Below are 20,796 nucleotides of genomic sequence, written 5' to 3'. Positions count from 1 at the left end.
TACATTATCTTTACAATGTAAGCTTTTCATTGCTGTTTTTAAAGATTTATTTATGTTTACTTAAAAGACAGATTAATAGAAAGAAGGAAAGATAACAGAGAGAAAGATCTTCCGTCTTCCAATTCACTCCCCATATAACCACAGTGGCTGGAGCCAAAGCAATTCAAAACTAGGAGCCATAAGCCAGGAGTTTTCTCAGGGTATCACATGCAGGTACAGGGTCCCAAGCACTTGAGCCATTCTGCATTGCTTCCCTACACTATAAGCAGGGAGCTGGACGGGAAGTGGAGCAGCCAAGACACAAGGTGGTGCCCATATGGGATGCTGGTGTTTGAAGACAGAGGATTAGCCTATTGAACCATGGTGCAAGTCCCTATAATGTAATCTTAATTTTGTCAGATATATATATCACATTAATATCTTTTTAATTTTCATATCAACATATAAATCATAACCACAAAACCTTTCTCTCAGGAAAAATTATGAAATGACCTATTGTCAATTCAGTTGTATTAAGAGTTTTTAAACTGGAAAGAGAATGTGGATTCTAAATCCTGGGACAAGTCCCTTGTTTAAACTGGCCAACGCTTTCAGATATTATAATTTTGGGTTAAATCTCATGGCTTAATAAAGAAGGAATAAAGGTGTTTAATGCAGATTTCTAGAAAATGCACTTTTAAATAGTTAAACCAGCACAAATAAAATGAGAGTGTTGGCAAGGCGTACAATCTGCCTCCAGATTTGACAGATATTCCTACTGAAGATCTCAAGATGTGATAATTACAGTGTTAAACTAGAGATTATAAATCTGGGTTATTTGGGGATTCTAATGCCTTATTAACTCATATTTCAAAAAAAATGTACGTGACTCAAGGTCATCAAAATTTGGAATTAACTAGATTCTATTTAGATATCTTAGGGTATTTTGTTACTGAAAAATCTTTATGCACATTCTTTATGTAAAGACTGGAAAAAGGACTGTTGTGAGGGCTGGCACAATGCTCAACAGGCTAATCCTCTGCTTCCAAGTGCTGGCACTCCATAAAGGTGCTGGTTCTTTTCCCAGCTGCTCCAGTTCCCATCCAGCTCTCTGCTTATGGCCTGGGAAAGCAGTAGAGGATGGCCCAAAGCCTTGGGACTCTGCACCTGTGGGGATCCACAGGAAGTGCCTGCCACAGCTCAGCTCAGCTCTGGACATTGCAGCCATTTGGGGAGTGAACCAGTGGAAGGAAGCTCTTTCTCTTTAACCTCTTTTTTCCAATAAAATAAATTTTTTAAAGATAAATTTATTTTTGTTGGAAAGGCAGATTTAAAGAGAGGAGACACAGAGAGAAAGATCCTCCGTTCACTGGTTTACTCCCCAAGAGGCCACAATGGCTGGAGTTGAAACTATATGAAGCCATGAGGCTCTTCTGGGTCCCCCACATGGGTGCAATGTCACGAGGCCCTGGTCCATCCTTTATTGCTTTCCCAGGCCACAAATAGAGAGCTGGATCAGAACTGGAGCAGCCAGGACACGAACCGGTTTCCACATAGGATCCCCACGGATGCAAGTCAAGGATGTAGCCATTGAGCCATCACAACGAGCCCAAAAATAAATCTTGAAAAAAAAAAAAAAGGGACTATGTGAGTGGAAAACAAGGGATAATGAAACATGCACCTGGGATCCCATAACATTTGTTTAATATCTGCTTTTTGGCCCCTAAAATTTTATATTGACAAAGTTGGTACTCTAAGACCATAAAGAGATACAACATGTAACTGGTTTGTTATAGTCTGAATATTTTGATAAAAACTGATTTTTTTAAATGTTATTAAACATACATAGGGCCCGGCAGCATGGCCTAGTGGCTAAAGTCCTTGCCTTGAACACCCCGGGATCCCATATGGGCGCCGGTTCTAATCCCAGAAGCTCCACTTCCCATTCAGCTCCCTGCTTGTAGCCTGGGAAAGCAGTCGAGGACGGTCCAATGCATTGGGACCCTGCACCCCCGTGGGAGACCTGGAAGAGATTCCTGGTTCCCGGCTTCGGATCGGCGCGCACCGGCCCGTTGTGCTCACTTGGGGAGTGAATCATCGGACGGAAGATCTTCCTCTCTGTCTCTCCTCCTCTCTTTATATCTGACTTTGTAGTAAAAATAAATCTTTAAAAAAAAAAAACATAGATTAAACACATAGTAGGATATATATATTCTAGTCACTAAATTCTGAAACTGGTTTTAAAAGAAAGGAAACCAATTACTATCTTTGTGTCATACACTGCACTAAACAATGTTAAGTACTTTGAATTAGCTGACTTACAAAAACTACTTAATAACTACCTCACACACACGATGCATCATGCTAGGTAGCAGAAACAGAAATAAAAAATGTTTTCAACTACAACAGAAAGAAGATCCATGATAAGGGTGTCTAAATTCATTCAACAAATATGTATTAAATGTTTTCCATGGACTAAGCACTAGCAGAGCACTTTTTATTTGGTATTGAGAGTCATGCTTCCTGCCCTCAAGAGTTTACAAATGGCTTGAAAAGCATAATAAATAAGGAAACAAGTACACAGTTGTAAACTATAAAAAGTATAATGAATATGCTGTATGAGTAATTAATGGGAAGTAGGTAGAAGAGTTACTGCATAATCTATGGTAATGAAATGCTTGTCTCTAGATAAAGTGTGATATAAGTTAATACCTTAAAAAAAAGTGGACACAAGTTGTAAGAAGGGCATGCAGCATGTAGTTTTAGAATAGAATATGGCATTCAGAAAACATTTCTGAGGAGGCCAAAGTGAATATACCAAGAGGGAGAATGATAGGTTCTGAAATGGAGGACCGCGCTTAACTACTCCAAGTGCCACTACATGACTGAACAATTTTAAGTAGGAAAGTGGGATCAGCATTTTTTAAAAACCAGTAATAGCTGGTCACACGAGAATGGCCTGGAAGCACAAGGCAAGACTTGGATGAGTGGAAGACAGCTGACAATGATGGTGACATGGAACAGGACGTGAATGAAGTCAAAATTTAAAGAAGTTTTTCTGTACCAAAGGGCACATCGCAAACCAGCACACCACAAGATAAGGTCTCCAGGGAAGGAATAAAAAGTATTTTATAGGAAAATGAAACAATAAATGGCAAGACAGATTACATGTGTCACATTTTAGCAAATATGACCCAGGACAGTCAGGCCAAAGATAAAAGACAATAAGGCTGGAGAGGTAAGTTAAAGTCAGAGGATAAGATAAGATACACATAAGATACTAAGTAATCAGAACTGTCATTTCCTTATTCTTAAAAATCCTTAATATTTTTGAAACCCTTTTAGTCTTGAAAACATACTCTTTTGGTCTAGTCCAGTGAGGAACAAATGATAGTCAGTAGGCCAAAACAGCCCACTCGGCACCTACTTTTGTAAATAAGAGTTTTATTGGAGCACAACTATACCCATTTGGTGTTACCTGTAGCTACTTTCAGTCTATAACAGCAGAACTGAGTAGCTATAACAAAAACCATACAACCTACAAAGCCAAAAATATGTTCTCCTGCCATTTACAAAAGAAAAGTTCATCAATCTCTAGCCTAAACTAAAATCTTAACTTGCAGTTTGTAAGAAAAAAGTCAGTTTCAGCTTCCTTTTACCTCAGAGAAGAGAGCATGTATATAAACAAACTGTAAAAAAATTTAAAATAAATTGTATATTAATGTCCATCCATTTCTATATTATTGCATATATTCAATCTACAATCCCAATCAACAGTCACAAAGTTCTAGGAACTCGGTACATCTGACAGCACATAACCTTCCCTGGAAGGGTCTTAGAAAGTGGAGCCTATGAGTAAAACCATATGGATTACAAATGGTGCAGGCCTATTAAGAATCCTGTGTATACCAGCAAATATCCATGCAGCTTTCTTTCTCCTTAAATCCCACACATCAGGAACTAGTAATAAGATGAGTTAGGATAACTTAAGGATAATGTAGCTCCATTCTAGTCAAAATAGTTCTAAACTGCATAATAAAGAGATTCATTAATTCTAAGAAATTCTAATTTTTCTTCGGCCTCTAAGTATTTGCTGTATTTGCCACAATAACATAAACTACTTAGGGGTTAACCACTACTAAGGAAAGGTGAGCAATAGTTAAGAAACTACGATGTATTAGTTCACAGATACCCAAGCGGGACTGGACACTGGAAAGAAATCTTATGAAAACTACATAATCTACCTGTAAAAACTAATTTCTGTGAAATTTCACATTTCACAGAATTCTGGAATCCATCTTTTCAAAAAACCTTCACACACGGCTCTTTAGTGCTTTGCCCTTTTGAATATTTCCACTGTGGCTAAGAATAAGTTTAAAAATAGAGACATCTGTATTCAAGTTTAAAGACAGAATCCTAGAAATCAAAAGCAGCTTTTGCATATATTTATTTGATGTCATAATGAAAAACTCCACTGGCACACATTTCATACTAATAATGCTAGATTCATGAAAATTTCATCACAGATAACTGAAGCTAAAATTCCAGTAACACTAAAAGCAAATAGGAGGAAATGTGTCCCCTAAATCCCAGAAGTCATTCATTTGTGCAATTTGCAGCAAAAACACATTGTGATTAAATATACTGTAACCAAACTAGAAATGCCAGTACTTTAATTTCATCCTAACATCATTATTAAATAATCTGACATTTTTAACTTTACAATCACCATGTTCTTTTTTCTCAGATAACATACTTTCAAATTTCATTATTTTACTTACAAGCAAAGCAGAAGGGTCTCCATTTAGTTGACTATCATCTCGTGATTTCACATAACGACGATGATTTTGGTAGAAATTAGACAGTCCATAGTACATAAACACGTTGCCCTAAAGAAATAGAGGGGAAATTTTTCACATAAAATATGACATAAAAACTTGTTTTATACATACATAAAAGTCCAGTAATTTGGACTTTAGGAAGTGAACCAGAAGATAAAAGAACTTTGTCTCAATATATATACATATATATATATGCCTTTCAAATAAAATGAAAATATAAAAATATTTAAAAACCCACAAGGAATGCACTAGTTTACTTAGAAATAATTTCAACTTAAAATATTCCAATTCTAGTTTTCACCTAGTTTGTACGAACTTTTCAGCAGGATAATGACGAAACTGTCATTTATTGCCCAAGTAAATTCTGAATTTGAATACAATGTTTTTATCAACAGGCCACTACATTTTATTAGCAGTTAATAAATGATTAAACTAAGGAACAAGATAATTTATAGTCAACAAAAGTACTTATGTAAAGGAAGCTTTAAAATCACTTGGAAACAGAGGGTAGACCTAGATATTTAGAAGATGCTAAAATGCCATCTTGAATGACTAACATTTTTCTTTCTTCTGACTGCCAGTCCTATTTTCTATACTCTTATTTCAATGAAATGAACTCATTCACACAGTGTGCTCTTTTTTTTTTTAAAGATTTATTTTTATCACAAAGTCAGAAACACAGAGAGGAAGATTTTCCATCTGATGATTCATTCCCCAAGTGACTGCAATGGCCAGTGCTGTGCCAATCTGAAGCCAGGGGTCAGGAACTTCCTCCACATCTCTAATGCGGGTGCAGGGTCCCAAGGCTTTGGGCCGTCCTCGACTGCTTTCCCAGGCCACAAGCAGGGAGCTGGATGGGAAGTGGGGCTGCTGGGTTTAGAACCGGCGCCCATATGGGATCCCGGGGTGTTCAAGGCAAGGACTTTAGCCACTAGGCCATGGCGCCGGGAGGGTTTGGGGAGGGGTGGGGGAATCCCAGTACCTATAAAGCTGTGTCACATAATGCAATGTAATTAATAATAATAATACTAATAAAATACTGAAGAAAAAAAAGAAATAATCAAAAAGAAAAAAAAACAGTATCATCTTAATTAGGAATCAGTACAGTAAATTCATGGTTGGGGTTCTGAGATCAGCAGTTCAGTTGGAGGGATCTCCAAAGAAACTTCGTCTGAGGTGACCCCAGACCTGATTCTCAAGTGTGCCTGTCAATACAGGGTCCAACACTGTCTGTCGCCCCAATCAGTTTATGCACATGATAGTGGTTGCAGCTGCTGCTGGATCAGTTCTGGTTCCAGCCCTGTCTACCACGTGAACCAATGGTTGTTGCAGTCCAGCTCGAACCTGCCCACTTCATACTCGGCCCTCACACAAACCAGTGGGAGCTGCAGCCTAGTTGGGGCAATTCCCCATAGCCCCCACCAGGCCTGCCCCCTACCCTGGTTCCCATGCTTGCCAGTATGTACCTCAGACTTGTTCATTCTGTCCCACATCCCAATTAACTCTCGTACATGTCAATGGGCATTGAAGCCTAGCTCAACCCAACCAACCTACTATCTATCCCACACACATACATGTCTAGTCATCCCTACCCCTGTCCTGGTTTTCATGCTCTCCAGTGGAAGTGGTAACCCAAGAGGGAGGTGAGGTGCCCCCTATTTTCCTACTAGACCACTCCCACTCCCTGATTATGCATTCTCTAGGTGGTTCTGAAGTTTAACTTGACAGATTTAGCCCCCAGTGCCAGCCTCTGCCAGCTGATGCTGTGGCAAAGCCCAACCAATCCTCACCCACTCTAATTTATGCTTGCACCAGTTGGAACAGTCAACCCAACCTGGTTTTTCCCTGATTTAGCTCACATGAGGGGCACAGGTGTTGTAGCCCTGCCTGGTCTGGTCTGTCCCCATCCCAACTCATGCTCTCTCTCTTATTTTGTCATACAATGGATCGCGAAGAAAACGAGCCGCTGTACAGGAGTGGGGACAGCCTCAGTGAACATACATTCATATCTGAGTCAGGTAGCACAGGCTGAGGGTTTATACAAGGTGGCAGAGGCTATACGCATGATGATACAATATATATTTCCATCTATATAAATACACAGCTGGGGAGAGGGGCTTCTGATTCTCCTGCTGAGGGGAAAGGGGTGGTAAGGAATCTTATATTTGTTTTGAATGGTGTTCAGAAGGGAGGAGGAAGAATGAGAGACACAAGCTCAGCCACGTGTACTCACTCTCCTGTGTTCTCTCTCTCTCACTCACACACATACACACGAACCCAGAATGGGCACACAGGGGAGTGTCAAACCATGTGAACACTGATTAAGAAACCAAACTTGGGGCATCCTCCCACAAAAACCCATTAAGGCAACAAGGTAGACATCTGAAGAGGAGGGGCTAGAGAAGAGCACAGGTCCAAGCCTCACTAAGCCTTGGGCCTAACAGGTGTCCAGCAGGTGAGTCCTCATTCCCTCTACTGGCTCTGCCCCCTCCCTTCCTGGTTCTCACATGTGCTGTTTGGGCACTTGTGGTATGGCTCACCTCACCTTGGCTTTCTGTAATGTGTACTGGTATGTGGTTTTTGTCGCGACCAAATCTGGCTCAACCCACACTCTGTTCTGGTGCTCGGATTTGCCAGTGGATGACGTCAACTGATTCATCCTGGTCTGCCCCCAACCCATGCCAAATGTATGCCAGTGGGAAACTTACCATGACCTGTTCTGGGCTGTTTCCTATCATGTTTCTTGCGCTTACCTGCCGGGTCTGAGGACACAGGTTTCTTTACCAATATCCTAAGGGCTATACCCAAACCTACCTTATATAAATGCAATAAACTGAAAATACAAGTACATGTAGATACAAACTTTACACAAAGTGAATTTGTGAAATTAGAAAACTTTGCAGTAACTCATTTTAGTTCTTAATTTGTTGAACTTATAGATCCATTAACCTTTTGACAATAATACATCTCAAAAGAAAAATATTAGACATATTAAAAATGTAAAAAAAATTTCCAGTGCAATAAAATGTCTTACATCCCACCAAGCCCAAACAAAGTAAACCATACAAATAAATATATTTGTCATACAGTACAATGCAAATGCTACACATACGAAACAATTTTCTTCAAAAGTAAGCGGATCCGGGCTCGGCAACGTGGCCTAACAGCTAAAGTCCTAGCCTTGAACACCCCGGGATCCCATATGGGCGCCGGTTCTAAACCCGGCAGTTCCACTTCCCATCCAGCTCCCAGCTTATGGCCTGGGAAAGCAGGAGAGGACGGCCCAATGCTTTGGGATCCTGCACCTGCATTGGAGACCCGGAAGAGGTTCCTGGCTCCTGGCTTCAGATTGGTGCAGCACTGGCCATTGAGCTCACCTGGGGAGTGAAACATTGGACGAAAGATCTTCCTCTCTGTCTCTCCTCCTCTCTGTATATCTGACGTTGTAATAAAATAAATAAATCTTAAAAAAAAAAAAGCAAGTGGATTCAAATAATGTGATTTCTCTAGAAAGTCAAAATATCTATGAAGAAACATTTAATACAGTATTAATTAGTGTTTTTTTCTTTAAAGAATGGCCTTTCTGACAAATTGCTTAGAAATACAGACCTCAAATGACTTGTCCAGTGTGAAGTTAATCGTACAATAGCAAGGTGTCACTTCCGGAGACAGACATTTATTGCAGGGACTAGAAGGCTCTGTTCCGGTATAATCAATCTGCAAAAGAAAAACACAACTGAGTATTTCCTTAGAGAAAATGGATACCTGGAATATTCCAAAGAAACTTGCCACGAAAAGAGACAGTCCGATGAAGCAAATGGGACTGAGATTATCTGTTTATTAAAACAAATTATTTGTTTACCAGTCTCAAGTATTAAATCCTAGAAGAGACCTCTTTCATTCTGACTCAAGTCCTCTCTCTTCAGAAAAAAATACATTTAGGGCCCGGCGGCGTGGCCTAGCAGCTAAAGTCCTCGCCTTGAAAGCCCCGGGATCCCATATGGGCGCCGGTTCTAATCCCGGCAGCTCCACTTCCCATCCAGCTCCCTGCTTGTGGCCTGGGAAAGCAGTTGAGGACGGCCCAATGCATTGGGACACTGCACCCGCGTGGGAGACCCGGAAGAGGTTCCAGGTTCCCGGCTTCGGATCGGCGCGCATCGGCCCGTTGCGGCTCACTTGGGGAGTGAATCATCGGACGGAAGATCTTCCTCTTTGTCTTTCCTCTGTATATATCTGGCTGTAATAAAATGAATAAATCTTTAAAAAAAAAAAAAAGAAAAAAATACATTTACACCTAAAATCTTAATTAAAATTCTGTCTAAAAATTCAAACTACAAAGTTTAAGCTATTAAAATGCCAGATTAATAAAAATCAATGAGTCAGCTTTTCTTACTATTTTTCAGTGACCTCAACTTTCCATGGTACATTTTCGTACTTAAAATATAATAAAAATTATTAGGTTTTCAAGAGCTACTTTTATTCAAACCTGGTGTTCAATTTGTTTTCCCTGTGTGCTGGTGTGGAATTTCACCCTTGGAATTTTCCAGGTAAGACAGGAATATCTGTTACTCATAAAGCTCTTGATCTATAACAGATCCCGTTAACAACACAGACTAGGGGTGGGTCACCTGAAAGGTGAAGCGCTCAGGAGCTTTAGCCTCTGGAGAAGGGAGCAGTCCTGTACATGCTGTTCAACCACACGACCAACGTTGCCTTATCAATCATGCCCTTATCTTACAGCTCCCACAAAACTGGCAGGTTACTTATTCTTGGCAAAGTACATAGGAGCACTAGCTTGAGTACTGGTTACTTTGCATGTATTATGGATTTTGAAAAAATATATGACATTATTTATCATTGAGTCATACAGAAGTTTCATTACTCTTAAAACCTTCGGTATGCTGTACAGTCATCTTTCTCTACCCATTAATCCCTAAGCTCGCTGTCTCCATTGTTTTGGCTTTCCTATAATGTCATATAGTTGGAATCATACTGTACGTAGACTTTTCAGACTGTTTCTTTTGTTTAATATTTATTTATTAAAAGGCAGAGTTATGGAAAAAGAGGCAGAGACACAAAGAAAGATATCTTCTACCTGTTGGTTCACTCCCCAAAATGCTGTAATTAATGGCCAGGCCTGGGCCAGACTGAACCAGAAGCCGGCAACTCCACCCAGGCCTCCCAAGTGTGGGGCAGAGGCCCATGCACTTGGGCCATCTTCTGATGTTCTTTCCATGTCCATTAGTTGGGAGCTGGATTGGAAGTGGTGCAGCTGGACCACAAAGCAGTGCAGCTGGAACATGAACTGGCACCCACATGAGATGTCAGCCACAGAGGTGGCAGCTTAACTGGCTGTGCTACAATGCTGGTCCCAGACTGGCTTCTTTTACTTAGTAATATACATTTAGGGGTTTATATGTTTTTTTAGCGGCTTGATGGCTCGTTTATTTTTAGCAATAAATAATACTCTCCTATTCATATGTATCACAAATTATTTACCCATTACCCTATTTAAGGACATCTTCATTGCTTCTTTTCAGCAACCATGAATCAACCTGCTACATAGTTTTCAACTCACGTACGTAAATACAAGAAGTACAACTGTTGAATCATATGTTAAGAGAATATTTATTTTTAAAGAAACTGTCAAACTGTTTTCCAATGCAATTGTACCATTCTGTATTCCTACCATCAACAAATGTAGATTCCTACCATCAACACCTTGTGCTAATATACATCCTTTTGAGCATTTGGTGTTTTAATGTTTGCCCTTCCAGTACCCTTGCTATTTTAATTTGCAATGCCCTAATGATATGATGCTGATCAACATCTTTCACATGTTTATTTGCTACCTGCATACTGCAGATGATGAGTACTCCCAAAACTCTTATGTTAAAGCCCAAATTTTTGAACACTCTCTATCCCTCCCTCCTATTACTGTATTTTGAAATGGGGCCTTTTGGATATAATTAGGTTTACATTAGATCAGAAGATAGGAATCCCATGCTGGAATTACTGTTCTTATAAGAAAGGAAGACAGACAGAAACTTTCCAATTTCTAGCACCTGAGAACAAAGCAACAAGGTAGTCATCCACAAGCTAGAGAGACTTTACCTTATTGCATTAGGAGCACAGATCTACTAACACCTTGATTTTATACTTCCTAGATTCCAAAACTGAGAGAAATCAATTTCTCTGGTTTGAGGCACCCAGTCCATGGTAGTCTGTTAACTTGTACCAGTTGTTTAAGACACTGTTTGCTATCATGGTGTTAATTTTCTTATTTCTTTGTAATTTTGGTGAAAAGTCCTTTACCAGACATGTCATTTGCAAGTATTTCTACCAGTCTATGGTGTGTCTTCTCACTTTTTAAAACAGTTCTAATTATCTGTTACTACTTTCATATCATAGGTTAGTCATCTATAATCTTTACTTTGGAAAGAAATCAACTAAGCAAGCTCTATATGTGGATGCTTGATTTTTTTTTTTAACAATTTGAAAAAAGAAAAAAGGTTAAAATCTCTATCCAGAAAATAAAACCTGAATTTAATAACATTTGGTTGTTTAACTTTTAAAATATTTATTTACTTATTTATTTGAAAGGCAGAGTTTTCATCTGCTGGCTCACTCTTCAATTGTTCCCAATGGCAGGGACCAGGTTAGGCAAAAATTAGGAGCTTTTTAGAGGTCCCCCACAAGAGTACAGGGCCCCAGGCATCTGGGCCACCCTCTGCTGCTTTTCCAGGAACAATAGCAGAGAGCTGGATTGGAAGTGGAGCAGCTGGGACACCAGCTGGCTTCCATATGGGATACTGATATCACAGGCAATGGCTAAACACACTGGGCCACACCATTGGCCCTGGTTGTTTTAAAAAATTATACACTGTATGATAAAATTTGGCTTTGTCTTTTAAGAAGTGGTAATGTTCCCTGCCAGATACTATTCAGATGTAAAGATGTCACTGTGAACAAGCCTGATGATGGCACCTCGGATCACATTTTCAGCTGTGTATGTTCTGGTGGCTGGAAATGACCACTTTCTCCATAATGTGATTGCTGCCATGGGCAAGAAGAAAATTACCAAAGGTCAAAGATCAAGTCTTCCATAAAAGTTCATAACTACAATCACCTCAAGGCACTCTGTGGATATTCCCTTGGATAAAATCGTGGTCAGCAAAGGTATCTTCAGACTGCTTTCAAAATCAAGGCCTGATGACAGACCAAAGTCAAGTTTAAAGTCACAAGACCATTAAGAACAATGGGTTTTCCAGAAGTGGATGTGTTAGAACTTTAGAAAAAAAAAATTTCATTTTGACAAATCCTGATATAATCTATATAAATGTTCTCATAAAAGCTTACTTTTTAATCAGTGAAACTTTGGGAAACTCCCTTTCACTGCAAACATGGAAGAGAAGTTAGACATAAACTAAAGAATATAAATCAGAAACACAGGTCTTATAAATTAAGAGAAACTTATCAGGCCACAACATAGCATCAGGGCGTATTTATATGTAATATGTTTAATGGCACTGAGGAGATGAAAGAAAAGATGAAATGATTCAGAAATAAATTGTATTTAAAAATGTTTCGGGAAGGTCCATGTAGTAGCCTAGCGGATATAGTTCTTGCCTTTTATGCACCAGGATCCCATATGGGTGCAGGTTCCCATCCCAGCTGCTCCACTCCTTGCCTGTGGCCTGGGAGAGCAGCAGAGGACGGCCCGAACCCTGCAGCTGCTTGGGAGATCCAGAAGCAGCCCCTGGTTCCTGGCTTTGGGTTGGCTCAGCTCCAGCCATTGCGGCTACTTGGGGAATGAACGAATGGATGGAAGATTTTTTCTCTTTGTATCTTCTTCTCTCTGTACATCTGACATTCCAATAAAAAATAAATATTAAAACATTTCCACATTTTCTTATTCACTTAATGATTAATTCAAGAATTAAAGTTACTTCTATCAGTTAGAAGCTCCAACATATCATCAGCAACAGTCCAGGTACGATGAGGCTGGTGCAGAGTCCACTGATTGACATAGTCTATCTTAGAGTTTCCCCTTATCCAGTTTTCCGCTGCAAACATACAGCTGAGGTGGTTGATTGATCTACTCCATCTTCCATCTTTTCTTGGTTAATGTTTTGATTCCTCCATTTTGTTCAGGGGAATCCCCAAAGAAACTTTGAGGCGTTCCCAGTCCAGGCTCCTACATGTACTGCTGGCTCTGCCTTCAAACCTGAGAGGGCCTCCCTAAGAGGCCGTTGAACTTGACTGGACAGTGGGATGCTGGACTCTGTATGGTGTGAGCTTGTAATTAGGGAATCCCAACGGAACCTGAGCTGTGGTTATGCATCATGGTGAAGGAATTCACCATGGGGGAAGGGTTTGGGGTAAAGGGGGGAGAATCCCAGTACCTATGAAATTGTGTCATGTAATACAATGTAATTAATGAATAAAAAAAAAAGAAATACAAAGAAATGCAAAAAAAAAAAAGAATTAAAGTTACGAAAGTTTCAAATTGGGCCAATTACAAAAGTGTATTTATTTGACAGACAATTCTCAACTAACTCTCTAGAAATCATTCTCTAGGGCAAAATATAAGAGAAATAATCAGTTATGATCAATCAAGGAGACATACTTTAAGAGAATTTAATTAATTTGATGGAATTTGAGAGCTAATAAATTAAACCACGGTACAACAAAATTAAAAACTGTACTGGAGCTAGTAATAATTACTGCACATTACACCTGAGCAAAATTGAAGGGCGGGGACCAGTGTTGGGTTACAGTGGGAAAAGTCACTGCCTTCAATCCCAGCATCCCATATGGGGACCAGTCCATGTCCCGTCTGCTCCACTTTCAATCCAGCTACCTATCAATGAGGGAAAGCAGCTGAAGATGGCCCATGTGAGAGTCCTGCAAAATGCTCCGGCTCCTGGTTTCAGCATGGTCCAGCCTGGGCCACTATGGCCATTTGGGAAGAGTACTGATGGATGCAATCTCTGTCTCTCCCTCTCTCTTTGTAACTACAACAAATAAATCAAGTCTTAAAATATTTTACTCTAAATTTCAGAGGACAACTAGAATTTTTTATCACAATATTTATTATAATTTTTTTCTTTTTTTTTATTGCAAAGTCAGATATACAGAGAGGAGGAGAGACAGAGAGGAAGATCTTCCATCCATTGATTCACTCCCCAAGTGAGTGTAATGGCCAGTGCTGCGCCGATCCGAAGCCGGGAACCAGGAACCTCTTCTGGGTCTCCCACGCGGGTGCAGTGTCCCAAAGCATTGGGCCGTCCTCGACTGCTTTCCCAGGCCACAAGCAGGGAGCTGGATGGGAAGTGGAGCTGCCGGGATTAGAACCGGTGCCCACATGGGATCCTGGCGCGTTCAAGGCAAGGACTTTAGCTATTAGGCCATGGTGCCGGGCCCAATTATTATATCATAATTTTTAAAATACATTTTTCTCCAGCTGTAGGTAACTGCCTAGGCTGCCTTATATCTAGCAAGTACTACACTGTTGGGAGAAAAGCAGCCAACAGCCAGCAGGCACTCTGGGTCTAGTATGCCAAAACTGTTAACTCTACCAGTGTGCCAGCATAGTTGCCTATTCTTTTATTATTATTTGAAGACAGATGAGGAAGGTGGGGAATGCCAGACTTGGACATGCGTCCCTGGCCCCAGGCAGGGGTACTGCAGACTGCACAGGGAAGGAAGAGTGTCTGGGGACATATTGGAGTGAGAGCAGCTACTTGACAGGGGACAAATGACTTCTGGGGTTTTCTATGAACCAGGCCACTGCACTCACAGGTAGGCAAGGGAGCTGAGACAGAGTGGTTTAGATGGGGGAAACCAGAAGGCATGTCTGGGTCATGCCAAGGCATCCACCCATGTGGGACACCTGGACTGGGATAAATAACATCGCCTGCTGGTACACAAAAGGTGGAGGTGGGGGGTGGGAAATGCAGAACAACCCTGGCTGGGCTAGGCCACAGTACCCGCCCAAGTTTTGGGCCAGGGGTGAGCTATGTCAGGTTGGGCCATAGCACCCACCAGAACATTAAGAGAACTGGATTTAGGGGCAGATTCTGTAGAGGACTTTTGGGCTCACCTCTGCGGGACTGCAGCACCTGCCAGTTTGTGTGGAAAACTTAGGACGGTGACAAACTAGTCAGGCAGAACCGTGTAATTCAATTGACACTCATGGGAGCTGGGGCTGGAAGGGAGCCAAGCTGGGCCAGGCTGTAAAACCCACCAGCACATGCAAAGGCCAGGACTGAGAGCAGAGCATGCCAAGCAGGGCTTCGGCCTCAGGGAAAATCACAATATATGTGGTCCAACCCTGGAGTACAGATGAAGGACTAGGTCTACTCATTTGCTGATGCCTGTGCATGCCCAGATGCACACAGGGGACATGACAGCCTGCTCATCTGGGCCAGCGTAGCACACTGAGTGCCTTGTCAGAGGATGGAAAGCAGAACAAGTTGGACTACTCTCATGGCCAAGCTTTGAAGCATGTTCTTGGGGTCTGGGGATGCACTGAGGAGGACCTGGTCAGCCAACAGACCTTGGAAGAATTTTCTCAGCCATGCTGTAATGAAGACCACAACTTCTCAGAAGTATCAAAACCACTCAAGTAACATCCTTAGAACACTCTTGCCTACATCAGGGTCTCTAAGGACTGTGCCCTATCCCTGGGTGTTTATGTAGTTTAACAGAAAGGAGTGATCTTTTTACCTTCACCCCAGTGGACACACGAGAAAAAAAGAGACCAAAGAAGGAAAGGGGGAAGGGGAGGGAGAAAGGAAAAGGGAAAAGGGAGGAGGAAGGAAGGGGGAAGGGAGAAGGAGCGAGGGAGAGAGAGATAGAGCTGAAACATTTGTCCCACCTACCTTCCTCTATACCATGACCCTCCCCGCCCTAACCAGAGATCCTCTTGGTTTTGCCCCCCTCTCAACCATGCAAACAATATTAAAAATAAAATTCAAATGTAAAAAATATCTATGTAAATATCTATGCTTTTCTAATGCTTATTTTTGCTTATTTTCATCTATTTGAAAAGCAGAGTTACACAGGGAGAGAGACTGAGGTAGAGAGAAACATCATCCATCCACTGGTTCACTGCCCAAATGTATACAATAGCCAGGTCTGGGTCAAGCCAAAGCCAGAAGCCCTGACTTCAATCCAGGTCTCAACCACGGCTGTAAGAAGTCCCGTATTTGAGACACCATCTGTTACTTCATGGGATGCACCAGCTGGAAGCTGTATCAGCAGCAGAGTAGCTGGGACTTCAATCAGCAATCAGCTACGGGATGCAGATATCCCAAGCAGTGTCTTGTACTATCACATTATAAGGCCTATCTAATGTCTTCTGATTCTAGAAAAATTTTAAAGTGCTTTTAAAAATTATCATCATCAACACAGTAAGCCTTATGATGTACAAGGCATGGTACAAAATAGAGTAATTCTGGACCCATCACGGTAGCCTAGTGGCTAAAGTCCTTGCCTTGCATGCCCCGGGATCCCATATGGGTGCTGGTTCCAATTCCAGCAGCTCCACTTCCCATCCAGCTCCCTGCTTGTAGCCTGGGAAAGCAGTCGAAGACGGCCCAAAGTGTTGGACCCTGCACCCATGTGGGAGACCCAGAAGAGGCTCCTGGCTCCTGGCTTTGGATTGGTGCAGATCCAGCCGTTGCAGCCACTTAAGGAGTGAATCAATGGATGGAAGATCTTACTCTGTGTCTCGCCTCCTCTCTGTATATCTGACTTTGCAATAAAATAAAAGAAATCTTTAAAAAGTACAATAATTATACAACATACTTATTCAACAGCTTGCATAAGCTCTTTTTACATATGTATTTCATTTGATCCTTACTAAAATGCCAGAATACTATCATAAACTTGCCAAAGTTAACAAGCAGAATGGCTAGTCCTAAGCTAGAACCAAGGATTTTGGATTCCATGCACAATGGTGCTTCTATTAAACTGCTTTTTCCTATGAACAGGGAGTTTCCTTTGCCCTTTAACAGAGATGAAAACAAAGCAAACTACCATATCATGTTAAGTACACAGCTGGATGTCACAGAAGGACAATCGGTTGTAGACAGACCAGTACCTTTTTATCAAGGATCTTAAGTCACAAAACAAGGGGAAAATGCAGAGAGAATATGGGAAAAAAAAGAAGTTATAAAGCACAAAGTACAATGAAGGACAATGAGGCCATGCATTTTGGATGTACGGAGAATTTCATGTTGGAAGAAAATGAGACAAGGCTAAAACATAAACTGGAGCCAAAACAGCAACTGTGTTTCAGTGATTGCTATTTACTGAACATGGTCCAAGTGTTAGATATTTTAAACACTTAAAATGTATCACCTTATTTAATAAGTACAACAACAGGCACTTGGTCTAGCAGTTAAGACATCAGGTACGGCACTCATGTTCCATATCAGAGGACTTGGAGTCAAATGCCAGCCTCACTACTGAGTGTCCCAGCTTCTGGCTACTGTACCCCGAGAGGCAGCAGTGATGGCTCAGGTAGCTGGCTTCCTGCCCCATGCTGGAACTGAGCTCTTGGCTCCCTAGCATCAGCCCCAGATGGAGGCTTCTGTGGCATTTGGTGAGTGGAATAATAGATGGGAAGTCTCTGTAACTGTCCCTGTCTCTCTGCCTCTCAAATACATTTTAAATTTAAAATAAAAAGAGTCCTACAAAATTTGCCTTTATTTTCCTTATTTTAAACTAGAAAACTGTCATTTAGGAAGGCCAGGAATTTTTCCAATATCACCCAGACACAGTAATTCTAAACACAGTTTGATGCCACTCCTGCTGTATCTAATACCCATGCTCTTTCTGCCATACTATGTCATTTCTGATGCACAAAATCAAGACCTTGAGATGATAAAAACAGAGAAACCACTCATGGACAGTTGTTATTTTCATTCTTATTAAAGTGCCTAGTATCTGAACATACTTCCAAATAATACGAAATTTTCCATTGTGAGAGTTTGGGAGACAAAAGAGCTCTATTTCTATTTCAAGAGCTAAATTGATGGGACCGGGCACTGTGGCGTAGTCAGCTAAGCCTCTGCCTACAGCTCTGGCATCCCATATGGGCACCAATTCATGCGCCTCCACTTTGGATCCAGCTCCCCGCTAATGGTCTGGGAAATCAGCCAAGGATGGCTCAAGGACTTGGACCCCTGCACCCGTGTGGGAGATGTGAAAGAGGCTCTTAGCTCCTGGCTCCCAGACCGTCCACCTCTGGCCATTTCAGGAATGAATCACTGAATGGAAAATATATCACTCACACTTTATCTCTGTAACTCTGAATTGAGAGAGAGAGAGAGAGAGAGAGAGAGAGAGAGAGAGGGGAAGAGGAACAGGAAGGAAGCAACGAAGAGAAGAGAGGATTTAATCAATCAATCTTAGGCAAAAAGAGAAGTCTGCAATCACTAAGCACTGAGCAACAGTCCAGGCTCTTATCACAAAAAGGATAATGTAAGTTACAACGCTTCCTATTAAAGTCCCAAATATGAGGAATTTTCCTAAGATTTTCAGAGTTTACTATCTTTGCAGACCAAATAATTTGTACAACCAAGGTACTGGTAGGAGAAAGTAGGCATAAATTTTGAGAATAAGAGTAAAAGAGGCATAATAAGATGGCAGGGATCCTGGGGTACTGAACATTTTTAAAGTATTAAAAAATGCTTCCTTTTTTAAATCAAATAAGCAATGCAGGGGAGCTTTAGAAACATCACCAAAAAAGTGGAATTAAAAGATGCTCTACCAAATGGGATGTGGGACAGACTGGACTAGTCTCCTATACATACTGGCAAACCAGGGTAAGGGGCGGGCCTGGTGGGGCTTATTGTGGGTCGCTCTGACTAGGCTGCAGCCCCCACTGGTTGATGTGAGGGCCGAGCATGTGATGGGTAGAACCAGGCTGGACTGCAACACCCATTGGTTCCAGCGCAAGTCGGGACTGAAAACAGAACCAACTCAGCAATTGTAACCACCAACTGATCAGGGCGATGGACTGTGCCGGGCCCTGTGCTTGCTAGAACATGCAAGAATATGGTCTGGGAATACCTCAAAGTTTCTTTGGGAATCTCCCCAATCGAACTGCTGGACCAGAACCCTAGCCAAGAAAAGACAGAGGACAGAACGAGTCAATCAACCACCTCATCTATATGTTGGCAGTGAAATACTGGGCAAATGAAGACTCTATGATGGACTATGTCAATCAGTGGATTCTTCAACGACCTCATCGTGCTTGGAGTGGCGAAACTGGCAGCGATTCATAATTGGTGAACTATTAAAACCACTTGAGCAAGTATCTCAGAGCATGCCCCACATCCGGGACTTGGGGTGGGTGGGAAACTGGGTGGGGCTTCTCCCTCAATATCCCCCTTTACCTCAGATACAAGAAGGAAACAATATGGACATAATAATCTTACCCACTTCCTTATAGCCTCTGAACCTTTTTATCATAATTAACTATGTAAAGATTGTCAACAAAATAATAATAATAATAATAAAAGATACTCTAAATTTTCTGTGATCCTTTTGAAGCTCCCATCTATATCAATGTGAAAAAACACATTTTCCTTACGACTGCAGAGAAGCAAGCTGCCACGTGCCCAACCTTCCTGCTTTGGGAGTAGGAGCTGTGGTAAAGCTGTGGTAGGCTGTACTTGGGATGCCCCATTCTACACCAAGTGCCACCTGCAGCTCTGGCTACTTCATTCAGGTTCTGGTCCCAGCTTCCTGCTACGTAACCTGGGAGACAGCAGCTCATGGCCAAGTTCTTGAACCCCTGCAGCTAAAGTGGGCAATCTGCATTGAGATCATGGCTTTTGGCTTCAGCCTGGCCTATCTGTAGCTGCTGCAGGCATTTGGGGAGTGTGACCCATTAGACAGAAGATCATCTCCATCTCTCTCTTTATATATCTCTCTCCTCTCTCTCTGTTGCTCTTTCTCTGTCACCCTTTCTTCCTCCCCTATCCTTTACTTTACCTTTCTTCCTTCGGGTAGATTAAAATAAATAAGCATTTAAAAAATAACACATTTTAAAAATCAGAAGCACTCAGGGCTGGTTCTGTGGCACAGTGAGTAAAGCAGCTGCCTATGATGTCGACATCCCATGTGGGAGCTGGTTTGAGTCCTGGCTGTTCTACTTCCATCCAACTCCCTGATAGTGTTCCTGGGAAAGCAGCAGATGGCCCAAGTCCTTGGGCACCTGCATTCACTCACAAGGGAGACTTGGAAGTAGTACCTGGTTCCTGCCATTGCAGCCATAAAGGGGAGTGAACCAGTAAATCCAAGATTTCTCTCTCTCTCTAAATCTTTCAAATATATAACTCTTCATAACAAAAAATAAATCTTTTAAAAAGTTACAAATACTAAAGGGAAATACAAAGTAGGTTTTTACTTCTAATTAAAGCAGTAAATCACAATCTTCCACTTGGAAATGATCAATGAATCAGGTGACAGATACATGAAAAGGACAGATACGGGAAAAGTCATCTGCTGTTTCCTAGACATCTACTCCATGCCAGAATTATTACAAATGAAGTAAGTGATACACAGAAATTAGATGGGCTCCCAAGACTAACCAGCTGGTATTTATCTACATTTGTTCTATAGAACTGCTATGTCAGAGCAAGAGAACTTTATGTTCTCTGTAGGAAAGGAAGCTCAAGCTCAAGGTGACAGCAGAACCACACACCCTCTGAATCTCTTGACAGAAACCATCCTTGTCTCATTACAGTTCTGGCAGTGGCCAGCATTTTCTGTGAGTTCTCTGTGCTGCACCACTACATCTCTGGTTCGGCTGTCACCCAGCATTCCCTCCCTGTCCTCACATCATCTTCCCTCCGTGTAAATAAGGTTCTTCGCATAAGCAAACTAGCCACATTGAACAGAGACTCACCCTAGTGATTTCATGTTACCTTGCTTATATCTGCAAGGACTCTATTTT

The 20,796-nt window shown here is 41.5% G+C and overlaps 1 protein-coding gene across 1 annotated transcript in view; it reads right to left on the bottom strand.

Moving 5' to 3' along the window:
* TMEM30A (transmembrane protein 30A) overlaps window positions 1-20,796 on the bottom strand; it is a 44,274-nt gene that overhangs the window by 6,546 nt on the left and 16,932 nt on the right. Inside the window, 2 exon segments of the mRNA XM_058661339.1 lie at window positions 4,761-4,868; window positions 8,430-8,537. Coding sequence (XP_058517322.1) covers window positions 4,761-4,868; window positions 8,430-8,537 — 216 coding nt within the window.

The sequence above is a fragment of the Ochotona princeps genome, chromosome 1, assembly GCF_030435755.1.
Source record: "Ochotona princeps isolate mOchPri1 chromosome 1, mOchPri1.hap1, whole genome shotgun sequence".
Taxonomy (NCBI): Eukaryota; Metazoa; Chordata; class Mammalia; order Lagomorpha; family Ochotonidae; genus Ochotona; species Ochotona princeps.
Note: the sequence above shows the minus strand (reverse complement) of the source record. Positions and strands in the feature narration are given on the sequence as shown.